General features: G+C 48.3%; 1 protein-coding gene across 2 annotated transcripts in view; it reads left to right on the forward strand.

The window, feature by feature from the left end:
- smpd1 (sphingomyelin phosphodiesterase 1) overlaps positions 1-14,715 on the forward strand; it is a 30,104-nt gene that overhangs the window by 717 nt on the left and 14,672 nt on the right. For both annotated transcript variants that reach the window (XM_068032975.1, XM_068032976.1), the window contains exons 2-3: positions 7,860-8,629; positions 11,530-11,701. In XM_068032975.1, coding sequence (XP_067889076.1) covers positions 7,860-8,629; positions 11,530-11,701 — 942 coding nt within the window. The remainder of the gene's footprint in view (positions 1-7,859; positions 8,630-11,529; positions 11,702-14,715) is intronic.

Raw genomic sequence — 14,715 nt, forward strand, 5'->3', positions numbered from 1 at the left:
ATTAGTTAGAGATACAGCACTGAAACAGGCCCTTCGGCCCACTGAGTCTGTGCTGACCATCAACCACCCATTTATACTAATCCTACACTAATTCCATATTCCTACCACATCCTCACCTGTCCCTATATTTCCCTACCGCTCTACCTATACTAGGGGCAATTTATAATGGCCAATTTACTGACCAACCTGCAAGTCTTTGGCATGTGGGAGGAAACCGGAGCCACCCGGAGGAAACCCACGCAGACACAGGGAGAACTTGCAAACTCCACACTGGCTAGTACCCAGAATTGAACCTGGGTCACTGGAGCTGTGAGGCTGCGGTGCTAACCACTGCGCCACTGTGCTGCCAAATGGGTAAGGACGGCAGGTTTCCTTCCCTAAAGAGCTTTAGTGAACCAGTTGGGTCCAGCTTTTTATTTGCAGATTTTTTAAAACTGTATTCAGATTCTGAAACTGCCCCATGGTGGGATTTGAACTCCTGTTCTCTGGATTATTAGTCAGTCACAATCACTACAGGACTGTACTTGTGTCTGCTGAGGGATAAATAGATTAAAACTAGAAGCATGTGATAAAACCAGGATGAAAAGAGATGTGAAGGCTTTTATAATCACATAAAAAAAGCATTTAAAGAGAAGTTCAGATTACTTGTTGATGAAGGAGGGAGCCTGTTGTGCAGGTGTGTGTAACTGGAGATATTAAAGCATTTAGCACCAGTTTTTACAGTGACAGTGAGAGTGGACTAGAGGAGAATGTGCAGCGAGTTGTTAGCTGGTAACCAGAAATAACGAGACCGATCATCCTGAAGAAATGAGGTTGAGTCCCTTGGCGCTGAACACAGTATCCTTGGCTCCTTAGAAAATATAAGATATAGGAGCAGGAAGAGGCCGTGCAATAAAATCATGGCTGATCTGCTATCTCAAATCCACTTTCCTGCCCGATTCCCTTAGTGTCCAAAAATCTAACAATCTCTGTCTTGAATATTCCCAGTGACTGATCATCCACAACCCTCTGGGGTGGAGAATTTCAAAGTTTGACAACCCTGTGAATGAAGAAATTTCTCTTCATCTCTGTTCTATATGGCTGTCCCCCTTATCCTGAGACTGTGACCCCCTGTTCTAGACTGTCCAGCCAAGGGAAACAGCCTCTCAGCATCTTCCCTGTCAAGCTGTCTCAGAATGTTATACATTTCAATGAGATGTTCATTCTTATAAGAGAATAGGCCCTTTTTACTCAACCTCTCCTCATAGGATAACCCTTTCATCCCAGAGATCAATCCAGTGAACCTTTGTTACATTCCCTATAAGGACAGTATATCCCCCCCCCCTTATCTGAGGGGAGTGGGGAATAGCTGAAGTTGCTCTTTCCGAGAGCTGGCACTGACAGCCGTCTTCTGTGTTGTAACTATTCTATGATTCTAAGGAGACCAAACTGTATATAATTGAGAGAAGTCAACGAGTGAAAAATCTGACCACAATTTTCACACATGTAAGTTGTGCCATGGAATTCAAGCAAACTTTCCATCAAGACCGGGTAACAGTCAGTCATTAGTCAATGAAAATGCTCCCTCTGAGCCAAGCTGTTACCTATCAGCTCATTTACTGGAGAAATGATTGCCAGTTCTTTGGGAGGTTTGATCCAAGCAGCTGCAGAGAAATCTCTCTCTTGCTGGACTGGCCTTTATGTAGGCACTGGTGCAATATTCCAGTAACAAATCTACTCAAACATCGGATATAGTTTTCATACCGGAATATTAACACGGAACTACATAACAAACTAATTCAACTTGCGCTCAGTCTACCTTTCCTGTAATCTTTATTCTTTCCCAATTTCTGTTGGTCGTATTTTTATTTTTTTCTTAAACTTCCATTTTTTTCTACCTTGTATTTTTTCTTTAAGCTGCCTGGAATTCTTTCTCCACCCTCCTGTTTCCTGTTTTAAAGGTGCCAGTGGCTTTAAATAAAATACATTTGCTTCTTGTTTCGCTGTGAACTTGACTTTGAGGCAGTTGAAACTAGAAGTGACAACATTTGTGATTTGCAACAAAGATGTGACCGGTTCAATTTCTGACATGTTTTACAAGACCCCAAATGCTAATGAGGATGTGCAAGTTGCAGAGAGAGTTTGTCTGGGTGTGAATTCTGCAATGGGTTACAGTTCTGTGACATTTTAGAGAACTAAAATCAGGATCTAAAAGAGTGATCTGCAGTAGTGGAGTTTCAAACACCCTGTGGTTTGGTTGTGTCATCAACTGTTCCACGTGCGTTGGTGCAATGTCCTCCAGTGAGTCAATCGACTTGCTGTGTGCAATATGTCTTCCTATCCATAGTCGTTAATTCTGTTACTTCAAAGCCCAGGACTTCTCAAAGTGTGGCCCTGCCACAGTGCAGTGTGTGCTATCTATATGATACACTGCAGCAATTGGCCAAGGTTACTTCAGCAGCAACTCACTCCCCTGTGACCACCAGCACTGAGAAGGACAAGAGCAGCAAAGTGCATCATCTCCGAGTCTCACTCTGCCCTGACTGGAATAAGCAATAGCCATTCCTTCATCATTGCTGGGTCAAATCCCGGAATTCCCTCCTTATGGGCGTACCTTCACCACACAGACTGCAGCGGGGAAGAGGGGAAAACTCACTGCCACCTTCTGTAGTGTCAGCTGTGGCACAGTTGGTAGACATCTCACCCCTGAGTCACAAAGTCCAGTGCAGGACTTGAGCACAAAAATCTATGCTGACACTCCAGTGCAGGACCGAGGGAGCGCCGCAGGGTCAGGACCGAGGGAGCGCCGCAGGGTCAGGACCGAGGGAGCGCCGCAGGGTCAGGACCGAGGGAGCGCCGCAGGGTCAGGACCGAGGGAGCGCCGCAGGGTCAGGACCGAGGGAGCGCCGCAGGGTCAGGACCGAGGGAGCGCCGCAGGGTCAGACCGAGGGAGCGCGCAGGGTCAGGACCGAGGGAGCGCCGCAGGGTCAGGACCGATGGGAGCGCCGCAGGGTCAGGACCCGAGGGAGCGCCGCACTGTCGGAGGGTCCGTACCGAGGGAGCGCCGCAGTGCAGTAGGGTCAGTACCGAGGGAGCGTCGGACGGTCAGTACCGAGCGCCGCACTGTCGGAGGGTCAGTGCCGAGGGAGCGCCGCACTGTCGGAGGGTCAGGACCGAGGGAGTGCCGCAGGGTCAGTACCGAGGGAGCGCTGCGCTGTCAGAGGGTCAGTACCGAGGGAGCGCCGCAATGTCGGTGGGTCAGTACCGAGGGAGCGCCGCAATGTCGGTGGGTCAGTACCGAGGGAGTGCTGCATTGTCGCTGTTCTTATGGATGCAATGTTAGACGGAAGCCCGAAATGCTGGGCACTGTTTAGAAGAAGAGCAGGGGAGTTCTCCCTGATGTCCAGGGGTCAATATTATCCCTCAGTCAACATTACAAAACAGATCATCTGGTCATTATCACATTGCTGTTTGTGGGATCTTGCTCTGTGCAAATTGGCTGCTGCATTTCCCACATCCCGACAGTGGCTACACTTCAAAAATATTTAATTGGCTGTAAAGTGATTTGAGCCGTCCAGTGCTCATGAATAGCGCTATATAAGTGCAAGTCTATGTTTTCAGGTGGCTGTGGCTGGATAGTCAGTGCAGTCTGGATCGTGTCATCGACATCCTGTGTATACTGTGATAGACGCTGTGTTACTGGGTGTAGTGGCCCTGTGTATACTGTGATGGACGCTGTATTACTGGGTGTAGTGGCCCTGTGTATACTGTGATAGACGCTGTGTTACTGGGTGTAGTGGCCCTGTGTATACTGTGATAGACGCTGTGTTACTGGGTGTAGTGGCCCTGTGTATACTGTGATAGACGCTGTGTTACTGGGTGTAGTGGCCCTGTGTATACTGTGATAGACGCTGTGTTACTGGGTGTAGTGGCCCTGTGTATACTGTGATAGACGCTGTGTTACTGGGTGTAATGGCCATGTATATACTGTGATAGACGCTGTGTTACTGGGTGTAATGGCCATGTGTATACTGTGATAGACGCTGTGTTACTGGGTGTAATGGCCATGTGTATACTGTGATAGACGCTGTGTTACTGGGTGTAGTGGCCCTGTGTATACTGATAGACGCTGTGTTACTGGGTGTAATGGCCATGTGTATACTGTGATAGACACTGTGTTACTGGGTGTAGTGGCCCTGTATATTGCTAATGTTGTCCCCTTGTTTAAGAAGGGTAGCAGGGATAATCCAGGTAATTATAGACCGGTGAGCCTGACGTCAGTGGTAGGGAAGCTGCTGGAGAAGATACTGAGGGATAGGATCTATTCCCATTTGGAAGAAAATGGGCTTATCAGTGATAGGCAACATGGTTTTGTGCAGGGAAGGTCATGTCTTACCAACTTAATAGAATTCTTTGAGGAAGTGACAAAGTTGGTTGATGAGGGAAGGGCTGTATATGTCATATACATGGACTTCAGTAAGGCGTTTGATAAGGTTCCCCATGGTAGGCTGATGGAGAAAGTGAAGGCGCATGGGGTCCAAGGTATACTAGCTAGATGGATAAAGAACTGGCTGGGCAACAGGAGACAGAGAGTAGCAGTGGAAGGGAGTTTCTCAAAATGGAGACGTTTTAGTTTTAGAGATACAGCACTGAAACAGGCCCTTCGGCCCACCGAGTCTGTGCCGACCATCAACCACCCATTTATACTAATCCTACACTAATTCCATATTCCTACCACATCCCCACCGACCCTATATTTCCCTACCACCTACCTATACTAGGGACAATTTATAATGGCCAATTTACCTACCAACCTGCAAGTCTTTTGGCTTGTGGGAGGAAACCGGAGCACCCGGAGAAAACCCACGCAGACACAGGGAGAACTTGCAAACTCCACACAGGCAGTACCCAGAATTGAACCCGGGTTGCTGGAGCTGTGAGGCTGTGGTGCTAACCACTGCGCCACTGTGCCGCCCCAGTGTGACCAGTGGTGTTCCACAGGGTTCCGTGCTGGGACCACTGTTGTTTGTGATATACATAAATGATTTGGAGGAAAGTATAGGTGGTCTGATTAGCAAGTTTGCAGACGACACTAAGATTGGTGGAGTAGCAGATACTGAAGGGGACTGTCAGAGAATACAGCAGAATATAGATAGACTGGAGAGTTGGGCAGAGAAATGGCAGATGGAGTTCAATCAGGGCAAATGCGAGGTGATGCATTTTGGAAGATCCAATTCAAGAGTGAACTATACAGTAAATGGAAAAGTCCTGGGGAAAATTGATGTACAGAGAGATTTGGGTGTTCAGGTCCATTGTTCCCTGAAGGTAGCAATGCAGGTCAATAGAGTGGTCAAGAAGGCATACGGCATGCTTTCCTTCATCTGACGGGGTATTGAGTACAAGAGTTGGCAGGTCATGTTACAGTTGTATAGGACTTTGGTTCGGCCACATTTGGAATACTGCGTGCAGTTCTGGTCGCCACATTACCAAAAGGATGTGGATGCTTTGGAGAGGCTGCAGAGGAGGTTCACCAGGATGTTGCCTGGTATGGAGGGCGCTAGCTATGAAGAGAGGTTGAGTAGATTAGGATTATTTTCATTAGAAAGACGGAGGTTGAGGGGGGACCTGATTGAGGTGTACAAAATCATGAGAGGTATAGACAGAGTGGATAGCAAGAAGCTTTTTCATAGAGTGGGGGATTCAATTACAAGGGGACACGAGTTCAAAGTGAAAGGGGAAATGTTTCGGGGGGATATGCGTGGAAATTTCTTTACGCAGAGGGTGGTGGGTGCATGGAACGCTTTGCCAGTGGAGGTGGTAGACGCGAGCACGATAGCGTCTTTTAAGATGTATCTAAACAGATACATGAATGGGCAGGAAGTAAAGAGATACAGACCCTTAGAAAATAGGCGACAGGTTTAGATAGAGGATCTGGATCGGCGTAGGCTTGGAGGGCCGAAGGGCCTGTTCCTGTGCTGTAATTTTCTTTGTTCTATGTCTTTGTTCTTTGTATATACTGTGATAGACACTGTGTTACTGGGTGTAGTGGCCCTGTATATACTGTGATAGACGCTGTGTTACTGGGTGTAGTGGCCCTGTATATACTGTGATAGACGCTGTGTTACTGGGTGTAGTGGCCCTGTATATACTGTGATAGACGCTGTGTTACTGGGTGTAGTGGCCATGTGTATACTGTGATAGACGCTGTGTTACTGGGTGTAGTGGCCATGTGTATACTGTGATAGACGCTGTGTTACTGGGTGTAATGGCCATGTGTATATTGTGATAGACGCTGTGTTACTGGGTGTAGTGGCCATGTGTATACTGTGATAGACGCTGTGTTACTGGGTGTAGTGGCCCTGTGTATACTGTGATAGACGCTGTGTTACTGGGTGTAGTGGCCATGTGTATACTGTGATAGACGCTGTGTTACTGGGTGTAGTGGCCATGTGTATACTGTGATAGACGCTGTGTTACTGGGTGTAGTGGCCATGTGTATACTGTGATAGACGCTGTGTTACTGGGTGTAATGGCCATGTGTATACTGTGATAGACGCTGTGTTACTGGGTGTAGTGGCCCTGTGTATACTGTGATAGACGCTGTGTTACTGGGTGTAATGGCCATGTGTATACTGTGATAGACGCTGTGTTACTGGGTGTAGTGGCCCTGTGTATACTGTGATAGACGCTGTGTTACTGGGTGTAGTGGCCCTGTGTATACTGTGATAGACGCTGTGTTACTGGGTGTAGTGGCCCTGTGTATATTGTGATAGACGCTGTGTTACTGGGTGTAATGGCCATGTGTATACTGTGATAGACGCTGTGTTACTGGGTGTAGTGGCCCTGTATATACTGTGATAGACGCTGTGTTACTGGGTGTAATGGCCATGTGTATACTGTGATAGACGCTGTGTTACTGGGTGTAATGGCCATGTGTATACTGTGATAGACGCTGTGTTACTGGGTGTAGTGGCCCTGTGTATACTGTGATAGACGCTGTGTTACTGGGTGTAGTGGCCCTGTGTATACTGTGATAGACGCTGTGTTACTGGGTGTAGTGGCCCTGTGTATACTGTGATAGACACTGTGTTACTGGGTGTAATGGCCAAGTGTATACTGTGATAGACACTGTGTTACTGGGTGTAATGGCCAAGTGTATATTGTGATAGACGCTGTTACTGGGTGTAATGGCCAAGTGTATACTGTGATAGACACTGTGTTACTGGGTGTAATGGCCAAGTGTATACTGTGATAGACGCTGTGTTACTGGGTGTAGTGGCCATGTGTATACTGTGATAGACGCTGTGTTACTGGGTGTAGTGGCCATGTGTATACTGTGATAGACGCTGTGTTACTGGGTGTAGTGGCCCTGTGTATACTGTGATAGACGCTGTGTTACTGGGTGTATTGGCCCTGTATATACTGTGATAGACGCTGTGTTACTGGGTGTAGTGGCCCTGTGTATACTGTGATAGACACTGTGTTACTGGGTGTAGTGGCCCTGTGTATACTGTGATAGACACTGTGTTACTGGGTGTAGTGGCCCTGTATATACTGTGATAGACGCTGTGTTACTGGGTGTAGTGGCCCTGTATATACTGTGATAGACGCTGTGTTACTGGGTGTAGTGGCCCTGTGTATACTGTGATAGACGCTGTGTTACTGGGTGTAGTGGCCCTGTGTATACTGTGATCGACGCTGTGTTACTGGGTGTAATGGCCATGTGTATACTGTGATAGACGCTGTGTTACTGGGTGTAGTGGCCCTGTGTATACTGTGATAGACGCTGTGTTACTGGGTGTAATGACCTTCTTTCATTACCTGGATTGCTGATGCTGCTGTTCCTTCTTTGTGCTAATTTGTGTTTTCTGCTCCGACAGTTTAACAGTAACTTGGATGAAGTGGCTTTTGTTGCCTCGAAGTTGTGTATCCGTCTCAAGCTCGCACCTCAGGATATCTGTGTCCAGGCCGTCGCGTTGTTCAAACACGATGTGATTACTGCCTGGATTGATTCCATCTTGAAGCCCTCAGAAATCTGTGGGTTGTTGCTGGGCGTGGACTGCGGCCATTGGGATATTTACTCTGACTGGAACGTGACGCTCCCTGACACACCAAAGCCACCTGTTATTCCCCCAAAATCACCCCAACACGGTGCACCAGTCACAAGGGTGCTGTTCCTCACCGACATTCACTGGGACAAGGGCTATACCCCGGGGAACAACCCCGACTGCAGAGACCCCTTGTGCTGTAGGAAGGAGTCGGGTTTACCTCCCCAACATCGGAAAGGAGCCGGCAAGTGGGGCGAGTACAGCAAGTGTGACCTTCCCCTGCACACCATCGAGAACTTGCTGCAGAACCTCCAGCCCGGACATTTCGACCTGGTCTACTGGACCGGGGACATTCCAGCACACAATGTCTGGCAGCAGACTCGGAGAGATCAACTCCTGGCCCTTGACACCATCACCAGACTCCTCCGGCAATACCTGGGCCACATTCCTATCTACCCATCAGTCGGCAACCATGAGAGCACGCCAGTCAACAGCTTCCCTCCTCCGTTCATCCACGGAAATGAGTCCTCGGCCTGGCTCTACAGTGCTATGGTGGAGGCCTGGAAAGACTGGCTGCCGAAGGAGGCCCAGGAAACACTCGGGTAAATGGGGCACTGGTTCTTAATCTGAGTATGGGGGGGTGGGGTAGTGGGACAAGGAGTCCTTCAATACTGGGATTTCTCACCTCAGTGGATGCAGTAAAGATGGTCCCTCCTTGTAGTAGCAATGATTCCTGTTAATCAGAGGGCATTGGGCCAAGTGATCCCACCCCTCCCACAGCTCTTGTCCACTCTCCCCTATCACTGACTCTACCCACCCATTCACTCCCCTCCCACAGCCCTTGTCCACTCTCCCCTATCACTGACTCTACCCACCCATTCACTCCCCTCCCACAGCCCTTGTCCACTCTCCCCTATCACTGACTCTACCCACCCATTCACTCCCCTCCCACAGCCCTTGTCCACTCTCCCCTATCACTGACTCTACCCACCCATTCACTCCCCTCCCACAGCCCTTGTCCACTCTCCCCTATCACTGACTCTACCCACCCATTCACTCCCCTCCCACAGCCCTTGTCCACTCTCCCCTATCACTGACTCTACCCACCCATTCACTCCCCTCCCACAGCCCTTGTCCACTCTCCCCTATCACTGACTCTACCCACCCATTCACTCCCCTCCCACAGCCCTTGTCCACTCTCCCCTATCACTGACTCTACCCACCCATTCACTCCCCTCCCACAGCCCTTGTCCACTCTCCCCTATCACTGACTCTACCCACCCATTCACTCCCCTCCCACAGCCCTTGTCCACTCTCCCCTATCACTGACTCTACCCACCCATTCACTCCCCTCCCACAGCCCTTGTCCACTCTCCCCTATCACTGACTCTACCCACCCATTCACTCCCCTCCCACAGCCCTTGTCCACTCTCCCCTATCACTGACTCTACCCACCCATTCACTCCCCTCCCACAGCCCTTGTCCACTCTCCCCTATCACTGACTCTACCCACCCATTCACTCCCCTCCCACAGCCCTTGTCCACTCTCCCCTATCACTGACTCTCAGGGATTGTGATTATCCTTTGTGCACTGGATAATGTCTGGTGCAAGTGGTACAGAGCACAATGCCTCAGGTTGGATCCCTGGGTTTAATTGGCTGATTTCAGTGAGGGTACAGCAATTACCCTCAGCATTATGGTCTAGGAGAGGGGTGAAAGTTATTATTGAATCTGCTTCCACTTTTTCAGGCAGCGCATTCCAGATCACAACAACTCGATGCATTTTATAAAATAGTAATTTGATACTTTTGGCAATTATCTTCACCCTGTGTTCTCTGGTTACTGACCCTACTGCCATTTGAAATAGTTTCTCCTCCGTCATGCTATCAACCCCTCTATTTTGAACACCGCTAATAAACATCCCCGTAACCATCTCTGCACCGAGAATAATCCCAGTTTCCCCAGTTTAAAGGTTTAATCCAAGTGCAAGTCCTTCTTTTTGCGGCGCTCCCTCGGTACCGACCCGCCGGCAGTGCGGCACTCCCTCGGTACCGACCCGCCGGCAGTGCGGCACTCCCTCGGTACCGACCCGCCGGCAGTGCGGCACTCCCTCGGTACCGACCCGCCGGCAGTGCGGCACTCCCTCGGTACCGACCCGCGAGTGACAATCTGGATTTTATGCACAGGTCTCTTTGGTGAGGGCAGGGGACAAGCATTTGGCCAGTGTTTTATTCTGTCAGCACCACTGTCAGCATCACCGCTGTGATGCTTTTAGCCTCTGACCCACCCGATTACTCACAAAACATTCACAGTTGCGGTGGTTGGAGGCTGGAAACTGAGAAACCACAGGCTTGGCTGATTCAGGCACTTTGTTCATTTTGTGGTGCTGCTTCTGTTTTTGGAGTGATAATTTCAGTATCTTCCAAAAACAGACACGCATCCAGCAAACAGCATCTCTCTGTGATGACCTTCCAACTGTGAACTCCCAGCAGCAAGTATTGGGTGTATCCAGCTCTGCCCATTGGAGCTCGGGGATCTGTGGTGAGTAGGGGAGGGTAGCCCGAATGTGCTGTGATGCAAGTTGAGGTGGGAACAGTAGAGTGGAAGTGAGGTTGATTTAGGGATAAATATTGGCTAAGGCACCAGGAGAACTGCCCTGCTTTTCTTCCACTAGTGACCGTGTGATTTTTTTTTTACAGCCACCTGAGAGGGCAGAAGGAACTTTGGTTTAATGTCTCATCTGAAAGCAATCACTTGGCACTGCTCCCTCCGGCAGTGCGGCGTTCCCTCGGCGCTGGCTCCTCTGACAGCACGGCGCTCGCTTGGCACCGGCTCCTCGATATTGACACTGGGTGTGACAACCTGGATTTTGTGTTTAAGTCTCTCAAATGGGGCTTCTACAGTACTTTTATTGAAGCTGTTTGAAAATTACAATGGGTAGCAATATTGTTTAGATGGGGGAATGGGAGTCCTACTCTTTGATAACCCTAAAGAAGGGGAGAATGGGGAAAGGTCAGGAGCCCCACAGTGCGAAGACGCTGGGAAAGGGGAGAATGATAGAGTCAGAGAGAGATACAGCACTGAAACAGGCCCTTCGGCCCACCGAGTCTGTGCTGACCATCAACCACCCATTTATACTAATCCTACATTAATCCCCTATTCCTACCACATCCCCACCTTCCCTCAATTCTCCTACCACCTACCTACACTAGGGGCAATTTACAATGGCCAATTTACCTATCAACCTGCAAGTCTTAGGCTGTGGGAGGAAACCGGAGCACCGGGCGGAAACCCACGCAGTCACAGGGAGAACTTGCACAGGCAGTACCCAGAACTGAACCTGGGTCGCTGGAGCTGTGAGGCTGCGGTGCTAACCACTGCACCACCCAGAGTTGAGGAATCCCACGGTTTGACGGCTCTGGGAAGATTGCGTGAGTGTAGAAGAGTTTTGTTGGGCTGATGTTCTCCTGGTTGCTGACTGCTTTATGTTCCTCACTTCCAGGAGGGCAGGATTTTACACAGTGAAGCTTCGGCCTGGATTGCGACTCGTTTCCCTCAATATGAACTTTTGTTCCCATGAAAACTTCTGGCTGTTGGTGAACTCGACGGATCCAGCTGGCCAGCTGCAGTGGCTGATCAGCATCCTGCAGGATGCAGAGAACAGTGGTGACAAGGTAACAAGGTGGGGAGGGAAGAATGGGACTGCCCTGGGGTTGGGAGACTGGGGGAATTTGTGTCCAAAACTTCAGGTTCAAGTAATTACTGCAACAGGAACAGGAGTTTTGCACTCTTGCTGGGAGGAGAGATAACGAAAGGATTCTTCCTTCTCTATCTCCATGTGTGGAACTTGGTGGAGGGGCAGGGGACAAAAGAGAGGGGGGGAAAGTGGGGGTTGGGGAGACCAAGCAGGTTATTTTAAAATGCAAGTTTAAAGGCTTGTGGGGAGACCTAGCAGTTAGGTTAAATTGTTTTATACCAACAGCAGTGCGAGAAATGGTCCGTCTTCCTATTGCTGATTTTTCCTACTGCCTCACCTCAATAACCACAATAACAATCCTCTCCTTGAGTTTCCTGGTTTATTGGATGAATTTGCACTCCTGACACAGTGTGAATCCACAGAGGGCATGCCATATGGACCATCAATAACCCGTGACATGGCGGAGCTAGATCTATTCTGTCAACAAAAGTACGTAAGAGCATAAAAATAGGAGCAGGAGTAGTCCATTCAGCCCTTCGAGCTGCTCCGCCATTCAGTGAGATCATGGCAGATCATCTACTTCAACACCATTTTCCTGCACTATCCCCATATCCTTTGATGATTTTAATATGTAGAAGTCTATCGATCGCAGTCTTGAAAGTGCTCAACAACTGAGTGTCCACAGCCCTCTGCGGCAGAGAATTCTAAAGATTCACCACCCACCGAGTGAAGAAATTCCACCTCAGCTCAGTCCTAAATGGGCGGCACAGTGGCGCAGTGGTTAGCACCGCAGCCTCACAGCTCCAGGGACCCGGGTTCGATTCCGGGTATTGCCTGTGTGGAGTTTGCAAGTTCTCCCTGTGTCTGCGTGGGTTTTCTCCGGGTGCTCCGGTTTCCTCCCACAAGCCAAAAGACTTGCAGGTTGATAGGTAAATTGGCCATTATAAATTGTCACTAGTATAGGTAGGTGGTAGGGAAATATAGGGACAGGTGGGGATGTTTGTTGGGAATATGGGATTAGTGTAGGATTAGTAAAAATGGGTGGTTGATGTTCGGCACAGACTCGGTGGGCCGAAGGGCCTGTTTCAGTGCTGTATCTCTAATCTAATCTAATCTAAATGGCCGACTCCTTATTCTGAGACTAGATCCTGTGGTTCTGAATGAGATAACCTTTCATTCTTCTAAACTCCAGAGAATAAAGGCCCTGTCTATTTAATCTTTCCACTTGGGACAATCCTTTCATCCCTGGAATTAGTTTGGTGAACCTTCTTTGTACTCCCTCTATGGCAAGTATCTCTTTCCTTAGGTAAGGAGACCAAAACTGCACACAATACTCCAGGTGTGGTTTCACCAAGGCTCTATATAATTGCAGTAAGACATCTTTACTCCTATACTCAAATCCTCTTGTAATAAAGGACAACATACCATTTGCCTTCTTAATTGTTTGCTGTACCTACATGTTAGCTTTCAGTAATTCATGAACAAGGACACCCAGGTCCCTTTGAAGTTCAGCACTTACTAGCTTCTCGCCATTTAAGACAGTCTATTTCTGTTTTTCCTACCAGAGAGGATAACCTCACATTTCTCCACAGTGTGTTCCATCTGCCAGATTTTTGCCCATTCACTTAGCCCCTCCAAATCCCCTTGAAGCATCTTTGCATCCGCCTCATAACTCACACTTTCACCTAGTGTCATTTTCAAACTTGGAAATATTACATTTAATCCCCACATCCAAGTCAGTGATATAGATTGTGAATAGCTGGGCCCCAAGCGCTGATCCTTGTGGTACCCCACTAGTCATAGCCTGCCAATCCAAAAATTAGCCATTTATTCCTACTCTCTGTTTTCTGTCCATTAACCAGTTCTCAATCCATGCCAGTGTATCCCCCCCCCCACCCCCCAATCCTATGTGCTCTGATTTTGTTTACCAACCTCTTGTGTGAGACCTTACAAAATCTAAATATACCACATCCACTGGTTCCCCTTATCTATTCTGTTAGTTTCATCCTCAAATAATTCCAACAGGTTTGTTAAACATGATTTCCCTTTCATAAATCCATGTTGACTCTGCCCAATCCTATCATTATTTTCTAAGGGTCCTGTTGTCACATCCTTTATAATAGATTCTAGCATTTTCCCTACGATTGATGTTAGGCTAATAGGTCCGTAGTTCCCTGTTTTCTCTCTCTCTTTCTTAAATAGTGGGGTTATATTTGCCACCACTACCTGCAAGTTCCCCTCCAAGTCACACACCATCCTGACTTGGAACTATATCGCCGTTCCTTCACTGTTGTTGGGTCAAAATCCTGGAACTCACTTCCTAACAGCACTGTAGGTGTACCTACCTCACATGGACTGCAGCGGTTCAAGAAGACAGCTCACCACCTTCTTAAGGGCAATTAGGGATAGGCAATAAATGCTGGCCTCGCCAGCGACGCCCACATCCCATGAATGAATAACAAATAAAAAAAATCTGCAGGAATCATTCCAGAGTCTATAGAATTTTGAAAGATGACCACCAATGTATCTACTATCTCTACAGCCACCTCTTTCAACACTCTGGGATGTAGATCATCAGGTCAAAGTAATTCGCATTGGGATTGTATACTGTTTTGCTTGCTAGCTAGCTGATACAGTTGTGCTGCTCTCCATTGATGTTTGTATGTTTAGCTACTTTATAGGGACAAATGTGTTTTAAATCGGACTGTGTTTTGACAGCATTAGATTAGCTATACACTCTATTTTCAGGTTAGTTGCCCCCATGCCTGTGACTGAGTCAATAATTTTGTCAGATGTCCATGGTGCAACATTTTGGTGCCTATCCCTGAGAGTAATTGCATTTGACATCAAGGCAGCATTTGACAGAGTCTGGCATCAAGGAGCCTCATAAAATTGAGGTCCGTTGGAATCGGGTAAACAGTCCACTGGTTGGAGTCTTATCTAGCACAAAGAATGATGCTTGTAGAACAAAGAACAAAGGTAATTACAGCA

Source organism: Heterodontus francisci, chromosome 6 (genome assembly GCF_036365525.1).
Source record: "Heterodontus francisci isolate sHetFra1 chromosome 6, sHetFra1.hap1, whole genome shotgun sequence".
Taxonomy (NCBI): Eukaryota; Metazoa; Chordata; class Chondrichthyes; order Heterodontiformes; family Heterodontidae; genus Heterodontus; species Heterodontus francisci.